Genomic DNA, 23,539 nt, shown 5'->3' on the forward strand with positions numbered 1-23,539 from the left:
TTTAACAGAATTTCACAAATAATAGCATCTTGAGCAAAATGACATATATGAGTTAAATAGAATTAGTTTAGGCGTCCTGAAGCCAAATTCAATTTGTTAGAGAATATTCAAATATTATAACTATATATTATTTTATAACAATATAAAACAGTGCACTGATATTGTATTACATACGCGTAGTATTGCACGCAATATAATGCTGCATGTCGTTAATATTCTATATTACAAGTCACTATTTGTCATTTAATGCACACAAAGATGAGAATCGCATCAATTTTCATCTTCTAAAATCTGGAAGACTATTGCATAATATGTGCTCAAATGTATGTATATATGTATAATAAGTGTCCAAATACAAGTAAGTTGTACAAATTGTAAAAAATTCATTAGAAAATATCAAGCAAATCTCAAAAAGGCAAATATCTTTTAATTTCGTATTACCTTAAAGTGTTCAAAATAGCGTAAGCCGCTCTGATCTGTATTTAAAAAAAATTATAAATAAAATTATGTCGTTGTACAGTGTTGTCAATAATACGCTTTCAAAAGTGATGAGTAATTATACATCTATATTTACAAACGATGCGATCAGCTTTTGATTTTATGCGCAGAACAAGAGGATTCTTAATTCTATAATATAAATAGGATGAAGATGATAAGTGTAAAATTACTAAAAAAAACTTTTTTTACAACGAAAAGAAAAATAAAATGAAACATGTAAAAATTCTAACGCTATTATGATTTTGATCTGTTTTAAACTTTTTAAGTACATTAATTCACACACAATCGGATAGATCGATCCTGAGAGTGAAGGCAATCTTCATTGTGTATCTCGAAAGTGGCGTAAGTTTAATATATGTACATACATTGAAATATGTGTGTATCAATTTAAATTTAATGATATTATCTAAAGGTTGGCTTACGTCATTTTCAAGATAATTTTTGATAATTTTTGACGAATTTATCGTCAATCGTCGTTTATATAGTCTATACTAAATCGGCAAATAATGTAAACGTATACCACTTGGATATCTTTAAAATAATATTGCGAAACAACCGAAGAGAGCGAATAACAGCTCTCTTCAAGTCTTTAAGTAAAGTTGTCTATAGACGTTAATTACCTCTTATAATTACAACATGATGCAACACTAGTAGAGATCTGTCGCATCAATCCGTATCAAGTAAAGCTTTAAAGTTGGCAAAATCATCACGTTTGCTCCTTTTCCTATCATTAGTTCATTGTCAAACAATCATATTAACTATTATATGATAATTATTAAAATAGTTAAAACAACTGTTTGAAATTATCATAACTAGAAATACAGACGATAAGGAAATAATACATATTTCATTACTGCGACTTCTTTAAATCTTCATATTTTCGCTAATTGTTAAATCGAAGGTGTCGCGCGTGCGACTAGCGCTATCAAAAATAGTGCCGTTTTTATTCGCGAAGATGAACGTTATCACTCATTTTATCTACGATTGATTATCTCATTTACTATATCTGATAAGTAACAGACGATTGTATAAGGCCAATTTTATCGCTTGCAATAAAATTATCTTGACATTGTTTTCAACGCAAGACGTATGCCTCGATCTATTCCAGGTCAATATCAGATCACTGTATCCTGATAAGCGGGCGGTCCACTGAGCACAAACTGTCGCTGGCTCTGTCTAACAACGTCAGTGCGATTAGGCACCTGTGGTGTCGCTCTAACGCCGTGATAATTACTATAGCTAGATCTAGCGCTGGCCGGTCGATTGCTGTACAACTCCTCCATGTCATCGCCGTTCAGACTCTGCGTGCTGGTTTGTTGGAACGTAGGATTGCTTTGACCCTGCCACTGCATCGGGTTCAGCTCGCCAGGCGATGCCTGCCAGTTATCGGTGAGATTGCGAGTGGAGCTGGTGGTTGGATGCTGATGGTCCCAACCAGCGGGCGGACTCTGACCGGCCGGGAAGCTAGACGAAGCGTTCGAGTAGTTGTTGGAGGAGTCCTGGGTAGCTGGCGGCCATAGAACCGGTGATGACACTGCTACATTCACCGCCTCCGACTGCCAGTTCCTGTCGGTGTTCCTCTCACGGTCCCAGCCAACTGCAATCCTGTCGTAGTTGAGCGTGCCCTGGGACAGCGAATTGACGTTCTGGTTCGTCAGATTACCGATGCAGGGTGTGACCGTGTTCGCATACAGGTTTTCCTGGTGATCCATGATGCGGTTCACCGGGTTCTTGCGGCGCGATTGGCGTACTGAGCTGCGCCGGGTGTTGGAACGCCGCGTGCTATCTCGCGAGATCACGGAACGTCGCTTCACCCGACGTGGCGTCATCGGTTTCGGCGACACACTGTCATCCTGCACCGGTGGTTCAGGCTGCGAGTATTCGATGCTATATAGCGGCCGTGGCTGCTTCTTCTTTCGTTTAGTTCGTACTGTCAAGGAAACAGACAGAGAAAGAGGCAATAAGATTCTGTGGTGTGGTCAATTCAACTCTTTTTCTGTCCTTTCATAATGATCAAATAGTTGATGATCACTGATCAAAACGAAAAATGGAATTTATCATTTTGTTAAAACAATCCATAACGATATTGTTTATTTCATAACCAAACCATATTATTGTGTTTTCTTTTTATTGTTAATTGTATGGTATATATTAAAAAACTGTGTGTGTGTGCGTGTGTGTGCAGTCCTTATATCCATATTTTTTTAGTAAATAATTATATTGATAATAATTAATTTTTTTTAATCAAAGTGGTTTCCCTGCAAAAAGTAGTTCATTACTTTAAACTATCTAAAAAATTTTAAAAGATGCTAAATATTTAGAACCAAAAATGTAATTATATAATAACAACTAAGAAATGTAGAAAAAATGAAAAAGTTCCCCAGAAACCACATAGCAGGAAATTGTTAAAAAAGGAAAAGAAAGAAGAGTGAAGGGTTAATAAATAAAAAAGCAAGCGAATAGCGACGTTGCATATTTATTGTTCCCATAATTAACTGCGCCAAAGTAAATAATGTGATACAGTGATTAAATACAAAACTGATTATATGATGTACTTAAAAAAATAAATATAAATATTCTGTACAAACTTGAGAGATGCTCAATAGAGACTGTACTTTATTAGAAATATTAAATCTGAAGCGACAAAAAATTTTACGTTGTACTCAACGTTTCTCTTTACTTGAATCTTTTTTCAGAATGTAAACAAAATGAAATACTAATATTTCATATTTAATAAATAAACAGTCATCGAAATATAAGGCAATAGTAATATTTCCTATCTAAATTTTATTATCTAATTTCTTTATGTAAGTTCTACGCAAAAATAAATATATACAATATTACACATATAAATAACATAATGTTTATCTTTATCATTATCTGTATAAATAAAATATTATGTATTTCAGATAAAAAATAAACGGTACTATCATATAACGCATTCGTTATATTCGATAGAATAAAGTATCTAATTTATGTAAATATATATATAACGATCTGTTTTTCGTACATAAAATAAGCTGCTTTAAGATATATCTATTTTTCACTTAACAGTCTTTTTTTATGCTCGGTATTTAACTACATACTATTTTTTATCAAAAGCTAATATAATTCGCTAAAAATATATTTTTTGTGATGTCACTTCAGATTTCTTATTAAATTATAATATAACGCAAAAAATCAGTCATTCACATGTGAAACGTCACAAAACAAATAAGATTTTTTTATAACTATACTGCCAAAAAGAATATCTGAAACTTTATACGTAAAGAAATCTCAATTAAGTCCATACATAATAGAGAAATCTATACACTTAGATACTTTCTATGAAAACGAGTACAGAGACTTTTAGGTAATAAAAATACTTGACTTTGCTAAATTAAAAATACAAAAAAAGAAGAAACCACATCTACTACATGCACTACTAAACAAAGTAAATTGTAACATGCCGCTCCCCCGTTTAAGTTTCTTTAAATATTCTACAATAAAAGAAACTTCATAGCACTGGGTCAATGATCTACAACTCTGTAAAGTAAACTAATTAAATGCAGTCTAATTGTTTCAGAGTACCAGCTTAAAGCCCCTATTCATTCATGTGCATACGTAGCGTACGACAGAATTCTGAATAATAGAAATGTATTAATCTCGACATAAGGAGAATCTAGATATAATATTACAGCAAAATATAACGTAGCTTCCGTCAACTGTCAAAATTTCTTGATTTAAATTTAAAAACTAATAATAAAGCTATAGGTATTTTACGCCGAAGTAAAATGTTCCAGTCATATGCTGTCTTTTGTCAATACTTTTCTCTATGTAGTGTGCATTAAATTCTCCCAATACATACAATTTTCGAGATATCACTAATCAAACTCGTATATTTATAAAATGATAAATATTTCGTGTGATTTTAATAGTTTCTATACATATCACAGTAAATATACCAAAACGAATCAATTTATGCGTAGAACACGAGCAGTGTGTGTAAGTGAATCATATACAAGATGATTCACGCTTATTTACTCCTCTTAACTCTTTCTGTACAAATAAAATGTACCTAAATTATTAAGTAACATTTTTTCTGGCTTCTCACACTCTTCGTTAATCTTATCAGCTTAATATGGTGGCCGGAGATAGTATTAGTCCAAAATTAATCCTGTTTTGTACCATTACAGCACACTAATACTAATCTTAACTTAATTATTTATTTATATGTATGTGAAGTAATGAAGAGAGCAAAGAATAATTATTTCGAATCATCCCACATATAAATATGCAACATTTATGAATTAGTAGGTAAGTCACACTGCATTGTTCGTATAAACAAACAAACGCTATTGAACACACAATTCGACATCAGTCGATGTTTCGATGCAAATTACGAAGAACACCATCAATAAATATTATATAGTAACATTATGTAACACACACAACTCGTAATTTAAATCAATAAAAATTGCCAAAGGAGAAGGCATCTAAGGGCTATATAGCTACACTAATTGTTCTATCTATTTGGCAAGTATAGGAATTATAATATTACACGTACACCGCACGAGTGGACGCCATGCGCGGTAGTATAGAAGTTTGCGTAAACTAACTTTCGTTATTCTTCTCGTTATAAGAGAGCAGAAGAACTTGCGCGGGCGATTTTATCTGCCAATCGTACTTAAAAAGGTATCATCAATGTTAACTCAAGTACTTTAAGTGATCGCGTATAAAGCGGAAGATCCCGTTTCAGAAGTTACTCGCGTACAGAGACAATGGTCGACTGTCTCGTTTCGACTGAGATGACCTGTCATGTTCGCTCGGTGCTTGATCAACGTCCAATCTTGGATCGGAGTAAAATGATCTCAGTGATTGGTCGCGTACGTGATCAACAAAGACGCGGGGTTTAACGGGATTCCTGGTTTGCTTCGCAGCGATCTGACGACACTTAATACGCGCAACCGGGCTGTATCTCGACGAATGCAGATAATACAGCCTGTTTTTCTGAAATCTCAGCTTAGCGGCACTGTCCAACGAATCATATTCGTCGTATACGGGTGAGACGGGTCGCTGTAAATGGTCCACCGGATTCAAATAGTCGACCGAGTAATCTACATTCTGAAAATCGCGGCTGGACGAACGACTGCTGTTACTACGGACTGTGTCGTTCTTGAAACCCACGACATTGCTTTTGCCGCGCGCGGTACCACTGCCTAGCAACTTCTCGCCACTGCGTTTCGGAAAGCTCGACTCGCGATAGGCAGATTGATGAGAGCTAGCTGTGCTGGTCGGATAATTATTTTGAGCGGAATTTTTGAGGGAGTAGGCAGGTGGTGGAAGAGCCGAGTAGCTAACGTACATAGGATGCAACGGTGTGTGGCCTGCCAACCCAAAGTCATCACCTCCAACAAAGTCAACTGAAATATCATCCAAGAATCCATCGCATTAAATGAAATCCGCTGACGACAAGTCGAAAATAAGCAATGCATTAACGAATTCATTGAAGAAGCGAATACGCGACCAGTATACCAAAGATGTTATTATACTACAGCCAAACTTTTTTCCCTGACGCGTTTCATGAAGAATGAATATCCTATCTTGAAATCTTTGGTTGTAACATTTGGTTCTATTACATGGCATAGTCTGCTTAATTTTGCTGTGCCTTTACAATTGTACTTGTAATATTCTTGACTAAAGAAAATAAAAATTATACCGTATTAAGACACAACACCATTCCGTTCATGCGAAGGTAAAGAAATGCTATTTGAATAATATCGAATGGCAATAATAATAATAATAATAAATACAAATTACAAATCTCAAGATGCAAAAAGTTTTACATCGCTACATATATTCAAACTAAATTTACATTCTATAGCTTCATGATTATACTATAAGAAATTATTTACTCGTGCCAAAAGATAGACAAATATGTATGGCGTGCATTGATGAACAATTAATTAAGCGGACTTACCAAAATGGAGGATCAAATCCACCAATGAAATCAACTGTAACCGACAACCTCTTTTCAAGCAATAATAAATAATCGCGTATACTTACACGTAATTAGGGATTACTAAAGATAATTTTATCAAAGATTTATCTAATTTCTTATTGCCAATTGAAATTTAAAAAATAATGTATTCCTATTTGTGATAATAAATTCCTTGACAGTTATGTGCAAATTTAAAGTGTACATTACTGTACAATTAGAAATATATATTCGGAATATAATATGATGAAGTATGTCTAAAACAATAAAAGTCTAGCGCTTATATACTAACACAGCTTTTACGTTCGTCAAAATGTACTATAATTACATTTAAAAAATAAGTAACTAATAATCTCAGTTATTCTTTATGATTATCTAACTATTGCTGGAATGTTTAAATTAACAATAATCATAAATACAAATTGTACAAAATTATAAATATAATAAAAGAATATCGTGGCTTGTTACTTTTAATTTCTCTAAATACATATAGAATAATATTCAGTTTTCAAACTTTTTTTATCAAATATATTGTTCTAATAATAACCACAACCTCTCCTCAATTGCTTATTATAAACCACAAGCCAATAAAGTGTAAAGATCATTAATTCTTACTTCAAGCAAGTATTATACGTATCTTTTAAAATATCACAACTAAAATATACCTAATTCAACATATTAGTAAATTTTAACTTTGGTCTGTAAAAGACAGTGATAAAAAATCTAAACATAAATTAAAAGAATGTATTTCTTTTGAAATTTCTTTGAAATTTCTTTTGAAATTTTCTTTGTAATTTAAGACAGAATCATTTAAACCTAATATATATATGTATACATATATATACACATATATGTATATATACATACACGATATTAAATATACTCACAGCTATCATCTTCCTCAAAGAACACTTTACTGAGACAAATTCCACCGACAATTGCCATAAACTGAAACATGTAAAATAGATGAACTTTCGAACTTTGGAGCTAATTAATATAATAATAAAATATACGCAGTCATTATGATAATGTATGATATAATAATCAATTCTTTACTTACACCTAGAATACATTGCGTCGCAGCATGTAAAATTTCTATCACTTCATAATCTAACACGCAGTCTGTTACATTAGTAGGTCGTGCAGGTCGAAAAAGCTCTGGTTCCGTCACATCGTAAACAGCTTTGCAACCTGGTCCATTCACATACCACCATGAAAAGCTACCAGTACCAAGATTAAGTATATCGCTATTCTGAAAAATGTTACAATATTATGCCCATTATGTGCGTACACAATAATTTATATTGTATTTACATAAGCTACTTACTTTGTCCAGTATTCCTACATTGAGATAAAAGCATATGATAAATACGTTCCATCCTAACCATAATGTATTCCATATACAATACTAAAACAAGAATCGTAGTTATTTTAATAGAAATAAATAATTAATACAAATATGTAGAAAAGACATGTTTCCGCATCTTTACATGTTTTGATTAAACTGTCTTGTTAAACTTTTACAGAATATAAATTTTTATTGAAATATATTTATATAAAGATCTTTTTTACTATATATTAAAAATAATTACTTACCGATATGATATATTTAGGTCTATATTGAAAGGCTCCGAAGAATCCTAGAATTACGAAGATAATATTGAAAAAATTGACCAGTATCGGGGCCCACATAAACCCCAAAAAGTCGAAAACTTGACGTTCTATAGTGGTAATCTGAAAAGAAGAATAAAATAGATTGCATCATAACACATGAAAGCATTCAACGGGAGCGTAAAGTAATATGTGACAACATTTCAATTTCTGCTAATTCCTTTTGTGAGTGTTCTTAAACTATGGCAATTGCTCTATGTTCTATATACTCAGTTAATTAGTCATTCTGAGTCATAGCATTTAAAGGCGCTACACAGTTACATGAAAGATTGCTCAAAACTCTTAATTTACTAAACTTCTTTATGGGCAGTTTTATTTTAGAATATTATGTATTTATTAATTTTTTAATAAAATTCAAAAATTGATATGCAGTCTTGATATTTTATATACATTTTAAAATACAAAACATAAAATATAAAACATAATTCAAACGTCTGTTAATTAAAAAAATTACATTAAAAAATATAATATAAATATACGATATTAAAATTTATTTATTAAACTTAATAGAATTATTTTCTACATATTTTTACCAATTTATATATATATATATATCGAATTTTATATTTGAAGATCATTAAAATTTAATATTATAACATTCCAACAGAGAAAGTTTTCTAACATTCCAAAGAAGAAATCTAATTATTCTTTATTACAATTACTTTCTTACACTTCTGACACAAAAAGCAAGTCACTCGTAGAAAGAGAGAGCAAGAATACATAAAAAAATGCGTCCAAGTGTAATTGATCCAATATTATCGGAGCTACGACTATATTAAATGATATAACAAAATCGCATTATCCGTTTAAGAAATCTCTTTCAGAAAAATTTCTCGAGATAATAAACCGCGCGACCTAGGTCGCTACGATAAAACGATATCCGTGTGAATTGACGATAAGAAAAATGTGGTAACGGCTCTTCTTCAACTCTCCTAATGGACGCTGTTTAAGTGCGCGTCCTCTCACAGAATAGCGTGACTAATGCATCGTATCACAATCTTGGAATCCGTAAGAAGAAAAAAAAATATGTAACGCGCGATCTGTACAGATAGTCATGCACAAATACATATATAGGAACAATTCGTAGCCAGACGCTACGGTCGAATCGAAAGTTGGCGTACATATATATTAACATGCACTCACTAGTTGCAGGCTGCATATTGTCAGTAGAAAATGCCTTCTGCTGCAAATTCCCATGTCATTTGGCCGCGCTCCGCTCAACGAGCGATCTCACGCGGTACGATCGGAGCAAATAACGACGACACTCGCTCACACTGCATCACTACTGCGGCACGTTCCGATGCACCATCGCCATCTTTTGCTTTTCCCCTGTTTGTTGCTCGAGTGAAACACTTGTTCTATACCCTCTCTACCGCGCGGTATCACTGTACCGCGAACCTACGACCGCAGCAAGTGGCGTGCACCGTGCGCTCGTAGCTAGGCGTAGCCAGGCAACCGGAGCACGCTCGTTTTGTCACGGTTGGTGAACGACTGCCATCACCGCGGCACGTGTAAGAAATTCACCTCCCCTCCCTCAACATCCTGGCAGCTGGGCAATAATAACGTGTTGCTTTGTCGAGCCCGAGCTATGCATCTCTATTCGATTCTATTCGATTACAGGTAATATAGATATACAACAATTTGTAAAAACAGAAAAAAAAAATTGGTCTAGATGTAGAAAATTAAAATTCTACTTCAGTAATGCAAAATATTTGTATTAAAAAAAAAATAAAAGATAAAAGTTATATAAATTTGTAAGTATAGATCGAAATATATCGATATCGTTGCGATAGTACTGTGAGCAGGTCTGCCAAACTATAAATATGAATTTTCCCGCCATTGAGAAAGGAGTTTGTCTAAAGTGGAACCAATAATATGTGAACCGGATACACAATTGACCCAAACATCTAAATATCCATTCACTAAAACGTTCTTGCGCTCACCAAGTAATATTCGAGTATGCAAATATTTGTTTTATACCAAGAAAATAAATATCCAGGTATAATCTGGTATCCATTATGTAATAATTGATTCGAGATATATCATTCAACTATCATTAGCCTTATCATCTTTCTGCATAAATACTTCAATAGAAATTTATTAATTGTTATCAGATATTTTTTTTTCTCTCTGTGGAAATACTCAACGTTTTAGAACATAACACTCCATCATAGTTTTTTTCTTGTTTTTTCTGCGTTAACTAAAGATGTTTTACTGCGTTAATTAATATTTATATGTACATCTGAGGATGGCTCGAATATGCAGCCGAAACGTTATGGTTTGACTTCTGTTTGCGTGCGCATTTATAGTGTGAATTTTAGTTTATTGTTATTTTATTTTAATTTATAATATATTAAATGTTTTATTAGAGCAGTATAATTTAAAACATATAAAATTTACACAAATAATCTTCAAACGTTTCGATTCCGTTCGGGTCATTTTCAATGTAACAAAAAAAATATATAATTGATGTACGCAAAGGGAAATTTTGAATATAAATCTTGTAAAATCTCGCTGTGCGTCAATAATTTAAGATAGTCGTTAAAAAGATTATAGAGAGACTATAATATATTGTCTTACATACATGTTGATCAATTAATAAAACAGAAAAACGTCTATATCTCAAGATCCTCATCTTGATAACAATAATAGTCTTTTCTCTATTTCGAGCAAACTTGCAAAAGGTGTATAAGCGAACACACTCTTAACAACTTCAGATAAAGCAATGTATTAAAAATTTTTTAGGAATGGAGGCAAAAAATGGCTCTTCTCAATTGGCAATAATTAATTTAATTTAATTTTTTATATACTATTTATTATTTTTTTCACTTGCATACGAAAATATATTTATAGATATTTAGTTGTAAGATTTATGTATTTAAAACTATATTTTTAATCTATTTATAATTTTAATATACTTTTGTATTTTATTTGTTCTTTCTTTCTCTTTAAAAAAATTGATTAAAAGCTTACTTCGTTTTGAGTGTGGAAAGTTCAAAGAAATGTTACTGAACGAACAGATATATTCAACGATCGATAGTCATAAATTGTTACGTTCAAACTATGAAATGTCCAAAACATGTGTATACATCTATAATTTATAATTTACTCCAAAAGAATTTGCATTTATTACTTATTGCAATTATTACTTATTATAATGTAGAAATTGTTATAATGGGAAAACTCACAAATAATTGAGTGTCATAATTTATGAGGTCACTTTAAAAAAAAAATTAAGCTTCTCACCAAATTAAGCTTTTAACATTCTAACGTCAAGATTATTAAAACTACTAAAAGTCCTTTGTCTTTCGTGCTTCTCGTGGTTTTATTTCTACACACGTATCTTCAAAAAACGGTAAGAATTTATTTAAAAGATTATGAAAAGATTATTTGCTTAATGTTAGATAACAGAAAAAAATATTATAAAAGAATGGTAATTTTTTATAATTACATGTAGAAGATACATGTAGAAGATACATGTAAAAGATACTTTTGATAATCTTTATTTATCTTACCGAAAAGGAACTTATTTCTCGATTTTATAAAAAATTCTGATTGTAAATATATAGAAGATGATTATAAAATAAATTATACAATTTTCAGATTGCGATCACTGCCGCATATTACTCGAGAATGAAAAAGGACAGAATCTCGAAGAAGCAAAACATTTCTTCGATCGAGGAGATTTCAAAATTGATAAATTTTCAAAAGCTCAGACAAATAAACAAACTTCTGCATGGCAAATCTGCTGGGTTTCCGGCACAAAAATTTCAACACAGACAAGGTGTATTTACAGAAAGTGTAAAAGTAGACGATTTCAAGTATTTAAAAAAGGTAATTTATCAAGATGCACCATGAGCATCGTATTTAATAATAAATGTGATTATTTAGGTCCGAAATTTATTTTTATCACAAAAATATTTGTACTTAAAAATAAGTCTGATTATATCGCGCATTTAATGTTAATTTTGTGATCAATAATGTGTATGGTTTGAATTCTTTGAAGATACGGCTCTATTAAGGTGTAACGAGGGCACGTTTCGCGTGCGGAAGATATATGGAGATGGCAATTGCATGTTTAGAGCGATCAGCTACATTTTGTGGCGAAACGAGGAAGAGCATCAATCGCTCAGAGCTATGGTTAGTCGCACTGTAACATAACAGTAAATATTGTAACTAGATGAAAATTTGCTACATGTGAAATATCACAAATATTATAAATCGATTGCAACGAAGTTAAAAATAGAATCGTTTTGTGACGAGAGATAAAGGTTAATTGGTAAAACGTGGAAATGGCATATATTGCTACCCTATAAATATTACTTTTTATGATGTCAACTTGATAGTAACACAGGCGGTAATTGATATATGACGACATGTATAACAGCTATGGATCATTTGGTATCGTAGGTTGTGCAGTACATTAAGGACAATTGGCGCGAGTACGGTCCGTTCGTGATAGCTGAATGGAACATTTCGGATTGCCAAGAGTATCACGATTATATGAGCCTAGTGGGTACATTCGCCAGCGAGCTGGAATGCACGGTAGCCACGAAACTCCATCGCATGAATCTTTCGATCTATCGCGAACTTCCTGGCAGATACGAGCTTAAGTTGGTCTTCCATAACCGCGTGAACATCAACTACGAAACCGCGAGGCTCCTATTCACCGGATGTTCCGAAAATGGTCATTACGATGTCTTGTTACCCGATTCAATGTCAAGCTTTTTTATGGGTCAATAAGATATATTTTGTGACTACTAGTAGAAATGATTAAAATAGTTAAAATACATTTTAACAAAATTACATAAGCGATAAAATTATAATATATATACAAAAATATACTAATTTTTTTAACAATTATTATATATTTTGTGTTTTGTAAGAAATGTTGCATTGTATAATTTGTTGAGAAATATAAATAAATATACAAAGAAGTATGTAATAATGTATATTAATTTTATTAAAATTATTACAATGTAATTTTAAAGAATAAATAACATAAAATTTAGTAACAAATTTACACAAATATGATATAGTTAAATATTTTGGTATAATTGATGAGAAGGATAAAAGAGATAAAGACAAATATTTTTTGAATTTTTATTAACAGAAAATCTATGTTCTTAAAAACTACGAGGATTGTCTTTAAGTAATATAATAATGTACTGAGATATTATAATACATGATAATTTATAATTCTAATTTGACTCTGTGTGAATATTTGGAATAATTCTCCCCTTCACATAATTCGTGGGAAGATACTGCTCGCTGTACAAATTTCCAACAATTTTTAAAGGTTTTTACTGTCTTTCTCGAGGAAATTCGCTAACAGAAAACACGAATTCCCACACTCGTGTTTGTGGCCGACTGGAATGCTTCATGCTTCATGAGCAAGAACAGGATTTAAAAGGAATAATCGCATCCCTGCGTGTGAAGCCATTGTGAGACCGTCGTTATTGCACTATAGATCACACAACTAAAATACAAGATCGCAAAAAGTCAATTAGAAATAAGAAATAATGTATACTCCACAAAATCAAATCTGTTGCATAATTTAATGCAAATTGTGCAAAAATGGTGAGATGTTGGCAAAAACAAACAGTAAATAATAAAATTATATAAAAGAATATTGTATAACAGTTTACATAATTGTGTTTAAAATAATTCTTTTTTTCATTTTTTATTGCATATATATTTCTGCAACGTCCATAAAATTTATTACTTCTTCAAACCTTTTCAAAATTTAATTTTGACTTAAAATATTCAAATATATTCGATACAATAATTAATTTTTAATTATATCAACCTTTTACCTTATTTGATACATTATTTTCGAGCACCAATTAATGCTAATGCTGCACTGGTCTCTTCTGACTGCCTGCACAACTTCCTTAGCCATTTCTTGTTCTTTTTGTCTTGTCGAGCTGTAGTATAAATTAGTAATTTAAAATTAGTTATTTTTTAGAAGAACAATAGAACAAATTTTTATTCTTTTTTTCTTCTTTTTAGGAAAGCTCACCTGCGTGTTGTTGTAGGTGAAATCGCGAGGAAGGTAAGATGGCTATTACGATTACTCAACTCCTGACCCAAACTTTCCATCAGACCTACATGTAAATAAATCACGCGCCATTAACCAACATGACATTTATTGTTTACCGCACGCGATTGACGAGTGGCTTTTATGATTGACTATACTCACCAGCGATCGCCGCCCTCGAGCTCAAATATACATCCTGGGTGGATGTAATTGGCGTAATTCCGACAATGTGCGCTCTGTCGCGTTGTAGCATAAATGGCAAAAATGCCAACACCATCTACAATAAGAAAAAAAAAGAAGAAAGACACTGCAGATTACACCTTATAATAAATAAATAAATAATAAATGAAGTAAAAAATATATATGGAATGTAGATGATATGCAGGGAATGGAAAGTTACTTTTTAAAAATAACTAGTTACAGTTACTCGTTACCGAGTAAAAAATGTAACTAGTTACAGTTACAGTTATCGCTTTTTAAAAGTAACTCGTTACAGTTACCGTTACTTGAAAAATAACTTTTCGTTACTTTTCCGTTACTTTTTTAAAATCAATTTAAAAATGTACTTTTGCATTTTTTTTTTATATGTAATACTGACAAATATATAGTTTTTTTTAAAAAAAAAAAAAACAATGTAGAATGGCTCAAATAATAAATTAAATAAAAGTAAAATGAGAAGGGTTACGAGCCAAAAATGAAACAGTTTATTTCCGATAAGAACGACGATGACAATGTAATTAAATGTATAAATATATATTAGAACAATACATAGATAAAACAAGATAAAAACAAACGACGTTTCGACACTTATTGTCATCGTCTTTTAAACTGTTTCGCTTTTGGGTTCATAGCCCTTCTCATTTTACTATTATTTAATTTATTTTTTAATTTTTTTTAAACACAATTTTGTAATTCTAAAACCTGTAAAATATGCAGCAAACTGAAATATTTGTATGTCCTATGTATTACATAGAAGATAGAAGTGTAAAATAATTACTGAATCATAACGGCCGAATGTCTAAGGGCTTTCAAGTCTTATTGATAAGCGCTATAAATAGCATGTATCCAATCGAACCGTGTTCAATCGTGTGCAAAGTAACGACAAAAGTAACTGTAAATTTCGTTACCGTTACCCAAAAAATGTAACTCGTTACCGTTACAGTTACCAAAAAAAGAAAGTAACGCAGTTACCAGTAAAGTTACCAAAAAAGTAACTTGTAACTGTAACTTCGTTACAAGTAACGAGTTACTTCCATTCCCTGATGATATGTGAAAGGCAAACCTAAAATCAAAACAAATTATAACGATGGCAAGATAAGGTAAATGTACCACTTCGTGGACATGACCCAATTGTTGGACAAATTGTGACAATTTTAAATATTAAGCTTTTGATGATATGTGTTACTCTAAATAAATTTTTAAACAATTTTTCATATTATTTAGAAATTAAATATTATATAATTTATTCATATTAAAAATGATACTTTTGTAAAAAAAATTTCGTTTATGGACAATCGTCCATTTATTAGGACATTCACACATATGCGTGTATCAATTATTGGACATTCCTTAGCGTACCTGTCTATTGAATGATTAAAAAACATATTAGGTACATATAAAACTTTATATAAAACTTCACTAATTACAATTTCGATAAACTTTTTTGTACAATCTTGATTAATAAGTAATGGCGAATTCGATTGGATGCACTAGTGCGCACTGAGTACACCTGAGTTCATTTGTTTTCCTTTTCTCTTCAGGAGAAGGGAAAAGGAAAAAAGATGAACTGGTGCAATCACTCTGCACTGGTGCATCCCAATCGAATTCGCCATAAGTAAAATGCGATTCTCTTCTATAATAAAAAAAATTGCTTATTATTTGTCCAATAATTGGGTCATACTTTTGTGGACACAGAGACACGTCACATTTTTTGTCCAATAATTAGGATATTTGAATCATATTATATTTATGACTAAATACAATTTATAATAAACGCAAATAACATATTTGATAATGGATTTAGTTTCAGAAAACATCCATTCTTACTAAGCATGTGTAATAAACTAAAATTTTAATGTTTCTAAAGTTTAAATAAATGATTTCGTCGTGCAATTCCTTAACTGTCCAATAACCGGTACATTTAACTTATGTCAAAATGAGATCGAAAATTAAAACGAAAAGTAATTAGATGGATTAAAGAGCAAAAAAAATGAATTTGCGGATAACAAAACAAACAGGATACCTAGTTAAAAACTTACAAACAAATATTAAAAGTGAAAAAAGCGCAATAATTAACGATAAAGATGTGGATAAAAAGTATATGTCTTATGACATGACTAAGATTGCTTCAAGGACATAACTATTAGCTGACGCTCACCCAATAATGGCTCATGAGAGTAGTATTGGCTGTATCGAAAATATCTTGATAAGGTTGCCCGGCACAGGTCACTAGGACGTCGATGCCACCGACCTCATCCTCGACCTTCTTGGCGATCTCACGTATGGCATTACGATCTAGCAGATTACATTCGTATGCTGCCATTGTGGGTCCTACATTCTCCTGCTCTTTTTCTCTATATTTAGGCCCGATTCCCTTCACTTTATTGCACCGTGATTTTAACCTAGCAGTTATCTCCTTGACGGATCTAAAATCGTTATCCACGCAGATCACAGAACATCCACCCCTCGCGAATTCCTCAGCGAGAGACTCGCCGAGAGTCGACGAAACCCCGGCAATCTATTACAAGAAACATTTGTTCACTAAAAAAGAATTATTCTACATTTTCAAGATTATTGAATTTTAATTAAATTTATATTTATATATAATATAATTCTCGATAGAGAAGAAATGCAAAATCTTAATATAACTATTTATTACATTTAATTGTATCACAGGCAGAATTTATTTCTTCTAGTGTTTTCAATCCTAATTCAAATAATATTTATTACATTTTATAAACTATATTGGTATAAAAATAATATTTTTTAATTATTAACTTTAATTATAAAGACGTAATAGTTGCATAATTTAAAATTAGAGTAAATAGAAAAGTGTACATACTAAAACTACATCACCACTCAAATCCCTTGGTGGCTTTGGCAGAAGAGACTTTATAACATTAAGGATGACTAAGAAACTAGAGATGACAGCGCCAATTAGGAATTCGAAACTGAGATAAAACAAAACGTTAATCGAAAAACCTATCTTTGAATTTGTAGTCACTGATTCGTCTCTAACTCGTAGCATCATCCACTGCAAAATAATACAAATTAATAATATAGATTATTTTATCATGACATTTCAATTTGATAAAACTTATTTAAAATTGAAATACTGTATAACTACAAACTGTAAGTTATTTAATAATTAATTGATTTATTTGTTACACTTTTTATTTATTTAACACTAAACGTACCATGACCCGGTCAAATGACCGCGGTTGTAAACATTTGATTAGAAAATTCGCATGAAATGTTATCACTTTTTCACATTTGACTTCATGGACTTTTTCTATTAAATATATACAATTAATTTTACATCATTTATTTATATTTTTATTTGTTAAATCTGATAAACACGTGTAGCCTAGCGTTATTTATCGCGACATGTCATTTGACCGGTTACAGTACAAATAGGTATATATTAAATCTCGGTAGTTTAGTGTTAATTTATTTATTAGATTTTAAAATGTACATATGTATATAATTATCAATATAAAAATAATTGATTAAATTATGAGCAATTAGAAATCGGTGCTGTAATCGTCACGCTTAAATAACTGACAGCTATATAGTCCAAAAGATATGTATTTTAAAATAATACTTGTATATCAAAATATACGTTTTGGCTAAATTCTAACTTCTTCTTCAGCATAGAAAAATACAGATATATATTTTAATATATAGTCTACATATGTACATTCATTTCCTGTAATTAATCTCCAATACAAAATTTCCTATAGCCAGTTGATACACTGGATGGTCTCATAGAATTAAGATCTTGAATATGGTGTTAGTTATATAATAGTGAATAACCTGGTTGATATTTACCGAGAAAAAATTGATGTGGAAAGTTAGGAACCTCAGGAAGGTGCAATAATTACAGCCGATTCCTAATTGTCCATATTTAATCAATTATTTTCGTTATTCGTTTTAAGGGATCTAACTTTCGAATTTGCATATAATTATTATTATTATTTTTTATTATAATTTGTTATTATAATGTCACAATAATATTCATTAATCTTCAGTACACACGATTAGGTCATTTATATCTTGTACATTTCTTTTCTTTGAAATACTAAAAGCACCTGTGTATGTGGCTAAATTATAGTTTCTATATATCCTTTCTTTTTTTGTAATACTTCAACTTAATTATTTCTTAATTTTTTTCTTTACTACATCCATAAACACCTATAGAAAACATAAAAAATTACTGTTGCTCGTTATTAGAAGATATGACAAATTATATACTTGCATTCTGTCGAAATCAATGCATTTTCATACGAGAAAGTATCAACGTGGTTATGAGCAAGTATAGTTATGTAACGTGCAAAGTTCTGTGTATCTACTACACGACATGTAATGAAGAATGTAGCACTTTATAGACAAGCAAGCACCCCAAAAGATTTACGATCCTCACATCGAGATGTGAAAGCAAACTAATTCTACAGAAATAAATCATATATGTCAGAGACTGTTGCAGGGATTCTCTACGTGTCAAAATATCATATATCCTAAATGAATCACATTATTTTGGCCTACACTAGTTTTGATATACTTATTGCATAATTAAAAGATTTCGATTAAATTTAATTAGATTATCATTTTAACACGCAGTAAAACGCATTTCATCCTGGAATAAAATATTTCCTGTTAATGCAATGTTTTTTACGGCACATAATTTTTATGCTAAGTATTAGTTTGTATATTTTATTAAAATTTAAAATTTATCGCTATATATAATAAGGAAGTTTATTATTACTCGTGATTTAATGTGTAATAATTACATTTCATTAAGGAAAATATGTAGTTGACCGAGTAACCTCGGAAATTAATTTGCATTACTTAATGCTTATAAGCTGTGAAATACACGTGTTTGCTTCTATTTCTGCTTTTAGAACAGTGATCGTGATAAAAACACGTTAGATTCAGTTGCAAAATGTCACAAAACCGCTAAAGACTTGTTAGTAGGGAATTTTTGCAATACTATGCATCCAGATACGGTGGACGCTAAAGTCATGTTATTTAGCGCATACCGTATTTGGATATACGGCAAAAACTCCCTAGTGTTATATAACAGATTAACGCAATATCACACTGAAAGAAAAGATTGGCTGAATATAGCCTAGGATTTTTAATTGGCAGCTGTAGCCAATTAAAAGTGCTACACCATATTTTACCATCTAAATTGCTGCAGTAGTCTTTTTTCTCAATGTAACGTTTTTACTGTGCAAAGAAGAAAATAAAATGGTTACAAATTGTGTAAATCAAATTGAAATAGAATACGTTTAAGAAACGTTGAACTTATTATATTTATAACTATATGGTTATAGTGTAGACAGAACAAAATTTTAAAAAAAGTTATTGAATTAGTATTGACAATGAGAAGAGCTATGAGCTAAAACAATTTAGTTTAATAAAACAATAGACTATTTACATACAAACATTTCGACACCGATTGATTAAGTAAAAAATAAAAAAGTAAATCTTAAGAGTACAAAACCTTCGCAGTCTTCTATTAAGATGTTGCATCGCTATTGTTATGAGATCTCTGGTTACATTAAACATTAGTATAGAGCAGAGAAGTTATTGTGAAATTTGATAATATTATACAATAAGTTAATAAGAATTAAACAGTTTCAAATACAAATACATTAACAAATTTATGGTAGTTTATATAAATTAATAATTACTAATTTCCAAAGATAAATGTGATCAATATATATTATTATATATCAATAAATAAATATATTAAATTAATGATTAAATACGAGTAAATAAATATATTATCAATTCTTATTGGACCGTTAAATTTCAAACCGAATGAAACAATGCCACAGTGGTCTAAACTGCGGATCACTTTCGATTAGACGCCGAAATTTTTATAAATATATTAATAAATAAATATACTTAAATATATTTTTTTCAATTAAAACTAAGTTGTATATATAAGTACCTCACATGAGTCAATCCTATAATGCGCATTCTAAATCTGAATTAGATTAATAAAACTAACAGTGATGGTTAATATAAAAGAAACAAAGCATATTGCGATCTGAGTCAAGAGTGTATAATTAATTACAACCATCTCAAAAGTTATTGAATTTGTATACAGAAATTTTTTAAAATTATGTAAAGAGAAAACTTTTCACCAAGAATAGAAAACTTTTTAACTTGATAAATGAAGCATACCGTAAGACTGCTAGTAAGTGCTGTAGTGTTTAATAAGTTTAACAAACCATAAAGTTGCCATTTTGTTTTTTTCTGTTTACATAACATAAAATTTTTTTTTTGAGTATTTCGACATAATAATATTGACATCAACAAACAAACAATATCACTTTCGAAATGTTTAGTTTCACGTTCAACACAAGTCAGTATAAAAACAATTTTGTAATGCAGCGGAGAAAGCCGTGTACTTGTATAAAATACATAATTCAATACAATGTAATTTCAGTTTAAGAGTGCATCCTCGCGCAAGTATAGAGACTAATTTGCAGCACGCTTGGAACTTTGATGAAATAATTAATACGAAGGAAATCAGAATATAAAAATATAAAGTAATAAAAAAATAAGGATATAAAGCAGTCGAGTTAAGGCTTAACGCCTATAAACGTCAATGTACTTATCAGTTATATTCCGCTAAAACATACGTTTTTACATCATTACGCTGTTTAACTTTCCGCAAAAGTAAAGAATATTAGATTGCGTTCGAAAAGCACGTAACGCTGTTATCAGCGTTATTATGTCATTTTATTTTTATCGTTTATTATACGTAGTGCAGACAGAATAATGCAATAGAGCTAGTAGTGCGCTTCTCGAACACAATCTTAGGTGTATGAGCGCGAATGTAGCTTATGGAAAAAATGTGAAAATATGAGGAAATGTTTTGCGAGACACAATAACAATATGCATATTACGCACTGCATTTGCAACCAAATGCAACATTATAAATTTGGTGTAGTGTTTATAGAACGAGCACTATTTTTCCTATTACGTAACAAATATTCTCTTTGGGCGCACCACTTTCCACCAAGTAAGAGTAAGCAAAATCTAGCAGTGCCTGTACTTGCCGCAATCAAATATCTATTACCTGTTATATAATGCTATATGCAAGAAAAATTAAAAGCTACCGTTCAAGACATAACTTGAAACTCGCTCTGAAATGATTTTTCATGGGAATTGATAAATATTAATACATTTAAATCTTTGTTTGTCATAATTAATAATGTCGAAATTAAAACAGAGTTAAATAACAATTATTAATGTAAAATAATGATAATCGTCATTGGTAAGCACAACTACTCAAAATTAAGATGGAAGTATAGATGAGACATGTAAGACTTAATTGTTCTTTAAAGACACTAATTATGATATTATCATTTTGCTGATTGAAGCTGAGTCAAAGGGAATTTAAATTTTTTCACGTTCTAATACGTACAGATTGACAGACAATCATATCTCATAATGAACTCAAGTAATTGTACAGACCACAAGACTGCATTCGCCTTCAAGTTTTTCTATATATGAATACAAAACAACAAATAACGATATTAAAATACGATATTAAAAACAAGCAACGAAATAAAAGATGACAATATTTATTGAATTATTCTATATAAATTAAAAAAAAGAGAAACGTTTCGACTTTTACATAAGTCCTCTTCAATTACCAAAATGTTTTATATAATAATTTTACCTTTGTATTTATATGTTTATGAATACAAAATATAGTCTAATTAATCATTTTTAATTACTTTAAAATATAGGAAAATAAAGAAAACACAATTGGCTTTGATCGACAATTTGTGGTTTCCAATAAATATTAGCCATAAAACTTTAACAAGTTTCTAATCAAACTTCTAAAACAAACGTTTACATTTTCTTACGTAATGTATTTCAGTATAGACGTTAACGTAAATCTCTGCAAAGATTTCCTTGTACTCAAGACAATAGCTCAAAATAAAGTTTGATTATCTATCGCGTCACTTTTTTATATTTATTCTTTTAATTGTATTTTTTATAAATTAAGAAACATTAATGGTATATCGTCAAATGTTGCATCATATTTAAAAGAAATCTAGGATAATGGCTAGCAGTAAAAACAGTTATATGTAAATCCATTTCAATAACACAAAGAAATGTGCAGTGATGGTAATTAATAAATGTTTTGTACTGGATTGATTGATTGCATGTAACACAGATCGACAAATTACTACTTACATCATTACGTATTTAGTTCGTTCCGTACTCTTATGAGATTTGCAGAAATTATATTTTTATATTCAATTCTGCAATTAGAATACCGTATCTCTAGTAAATCGATTAAAGTAGAGATTAATGATACACAGAACAGTCTAAATAATAGCGTGTATTTTTTATAACCAGTTCGTTTACGTCATCACGTTCTCGACACATTACACATTAGAAACCACATGTTATTTGTAAAAGGTACTTGAACTTTTGTTGCCATTCGTTTGAAGTACACATAAATACACATATAATGTAGAGCAATATTAGTAACTTCTGTTTGGCATAGCTGCATGTACATATTTACAATGTAAAAATAGATACTATTAATTTTCTTAGATTATATAAAAATATATAAATTTATGTATATTTGTGTTATTTAAAAACTATTTAAATCATCTATTATTTTTTAAATAAAATCTGATAATCTATAATACGTATATATTAATTGTTGTAAACGGTTCTTTATTCATTTAATGTTATAGCTTTAATATGTTATAACTTATCTTTTGTATAATAATATGTCAAAATAAATAAGAGGTATAGTAGAATGATAAACTTGATGTTTTTATTTATAAAATTGTTTTGTCCATAAATTTTTCAGTTATTTTGGAATATTTAAATGTTATAATTAATTGTAAATAAAATATATAGTATATATAATCTCTTTTATACATATATGTATATATTTTCTTTTATATATTATAAATATATTTTAGAGCTAGATAAATTAGATTCTTTAAATTTAACAACGTTGAGTGGACATTCTTTTTCTCTTCACAAAATTGTAATTCAAATAAGTATAATTATAGAAACATTTAAACACTTCAAAGTCTTAAATATGTCACATTTCTTAGTATCCAAAATAATAAGAAAGTAAT

At 30.3% G+C, this 23,539-nt stretch overlaps 3 protein-coding genes across 3 annotated transcripts; 1 reads left to right on the forward strand and 2 right to left on the reverse strand.

Moving 5' to 3' along the window:
• Window positions 1–1,090: 1,090 nt before the first annotated feature.
• NKAIN (sodium/potassium-transporting ATPase subunit beta-1-interacting protein) lies at window positions 1,091–9,476 on the reverse strand. Its single transcript, XM_018550671.1, has 7 exons — window positions 9,290–9,476; window positions 8,072–8,209; window positions 7,803–7,883; window positions 7,536–7,727; window positions 7,363–7,423; window positions 5,244–5,900; window positions 1,091–2,428 (listed from the first exon to the last, which is right to left on the reverse strand). Exons 1-7 carry the CDS (start codon window positions 9,341–9,343, stop codon window positions 1,614–1,616), a joined length of 1,998 nt encoding a protein of 665 aa, XP_018406173.1. The 5' UTR covers window positions 9,344–9,476; the 3' UTR covers window positions 1,091–1,613.
• A 180-nt stretch (window positions 9,477–9,656) lies between these two features.
• Window positions 9,657–12,889, forward strand: LOC108782382 (uncharacterized). Its single transcript, XM_018550656.1, has 4 exons — window positions 9,657–9,766; window positions 11,750–11,980; window positions 12,153–12,286; window positions 12,557–12,889. Exons 3-4 carry the CDS (start codon window positions 12,221–12,223, stop codon window positions 12,887–12,889), a joined length of 399 nt encoding a protein of 132 aa, XP_018406158.1. The 5' UTR covers window positions 9,657–9,766; window positions 11,750–11,980; window positions 12,153–12,220.
• A 498-nt stretch (window positions 12,890–13,387) lies between these two features.
• Window positions 13,388–18,256, reverse strand: LOC108782402 (estradiol 17-beta-dehydrogenase 11). The gene is made up of 7 exons (XM_018550681.1): window positions 18,237–18,256; window positions 17,248–17,439; window positions 16,564–16,923; window positions 14,349–14,463; window positions 14,169–14,253; window positions 13,963–14,073; window positions 13,388–13,625 (listed from the first exon to the last, which is right to left on the reverse strand). The coding sequence occupies exons 2-7, from the start codon at window positions 17,434–17,436 to the stop codon at window positions 13,553–13,555; spliced, it is 933 nt and encodes a 310-aa protein (XP_018406183.1). The 5' UTR covers window positions 17,437–17,439; window positions 18,237–18,256; the 3' UTR covers window positions 13,388–13,552.
• Window positions 18,257–23,539: the final 5,283 nt, after the last annotated feature.

This window comes from Cyphomyrmex costatus, unplaced genomic scaffold (assembly GCF_001594065.2).
Source record: "Cyphomyrmex costatus isolate MS0001 unplaced genomic scaffold, Ccosl1.0 scaffold125, whole genome shotgun sequence".
Classification (NCBI taxonomy): Eukaryota; Metazoa; Arthropoda; class Insecta; order Hymenoptera; family Formicidae; genus Cyphomyrmex; species Cyphomyrmex costatus.

Excerpts from the sequence above, each read along its gene's own strand:
- NKAIN (XM_018550671.1), bottom strand. The coding sequence starts at position 9,343 with ATGGGAATTTGCAGCAGAAGGCATTTTCTACTGACAATATGCAGCCTG. Across the intron at positions 7,884-8,071 it reads GACCTAAATATATCATATCG|TATTGTATATGGAATACATT; the intron begins GTAAGTAATTAT and ends TTCTTGTTTTAG. Across the intron at positions 7,728-7,802 it reads ATGTAGGAATACTGGACAAA|AATAGCGATATACTTAATCT; the intron begins GTAAGTAGCTTA and ends AACATTTTTCAG.
- LOC108782382 (XM_018550656.1), top strand. The coding sequence starts at position 12,221 with ATGTTTAGAGCGATCAGCTACATTTTGTGGCGAAACGAGGAAGAGCAT. Across the intron at positions 12,287-12,556 it reads ATCAATCGCTCAGAGCTATG|GTTGTGCAGTACATTAAGGA; the intron begins GTTAGTCGCACT and ends TTGGTATCGTAG.
- LOC108782402 (XM_018550681.1), bottom strand. The coding sequence starts at position 17,436 with ATGATGCTACGAGTTAGAGACGAATCAGTGACTACAAATTCAAAGATA. Across the intron at positions 14,464-16,563 it reads CTCTCATGAGCCATTATTGG|ATGGTGTTGGCATTTTTGCC; the intron begins GTGAGCGTCAGC and ends TTCTTATTGTAG. Across the intron at positions 13,626-13,962 it reads AAAATAATGTATCAAATAAG|TTGTGTGATCTATAGTGCAA; the intron begins GTAAAAGGTTGA and ends CTTGTATTTTAG.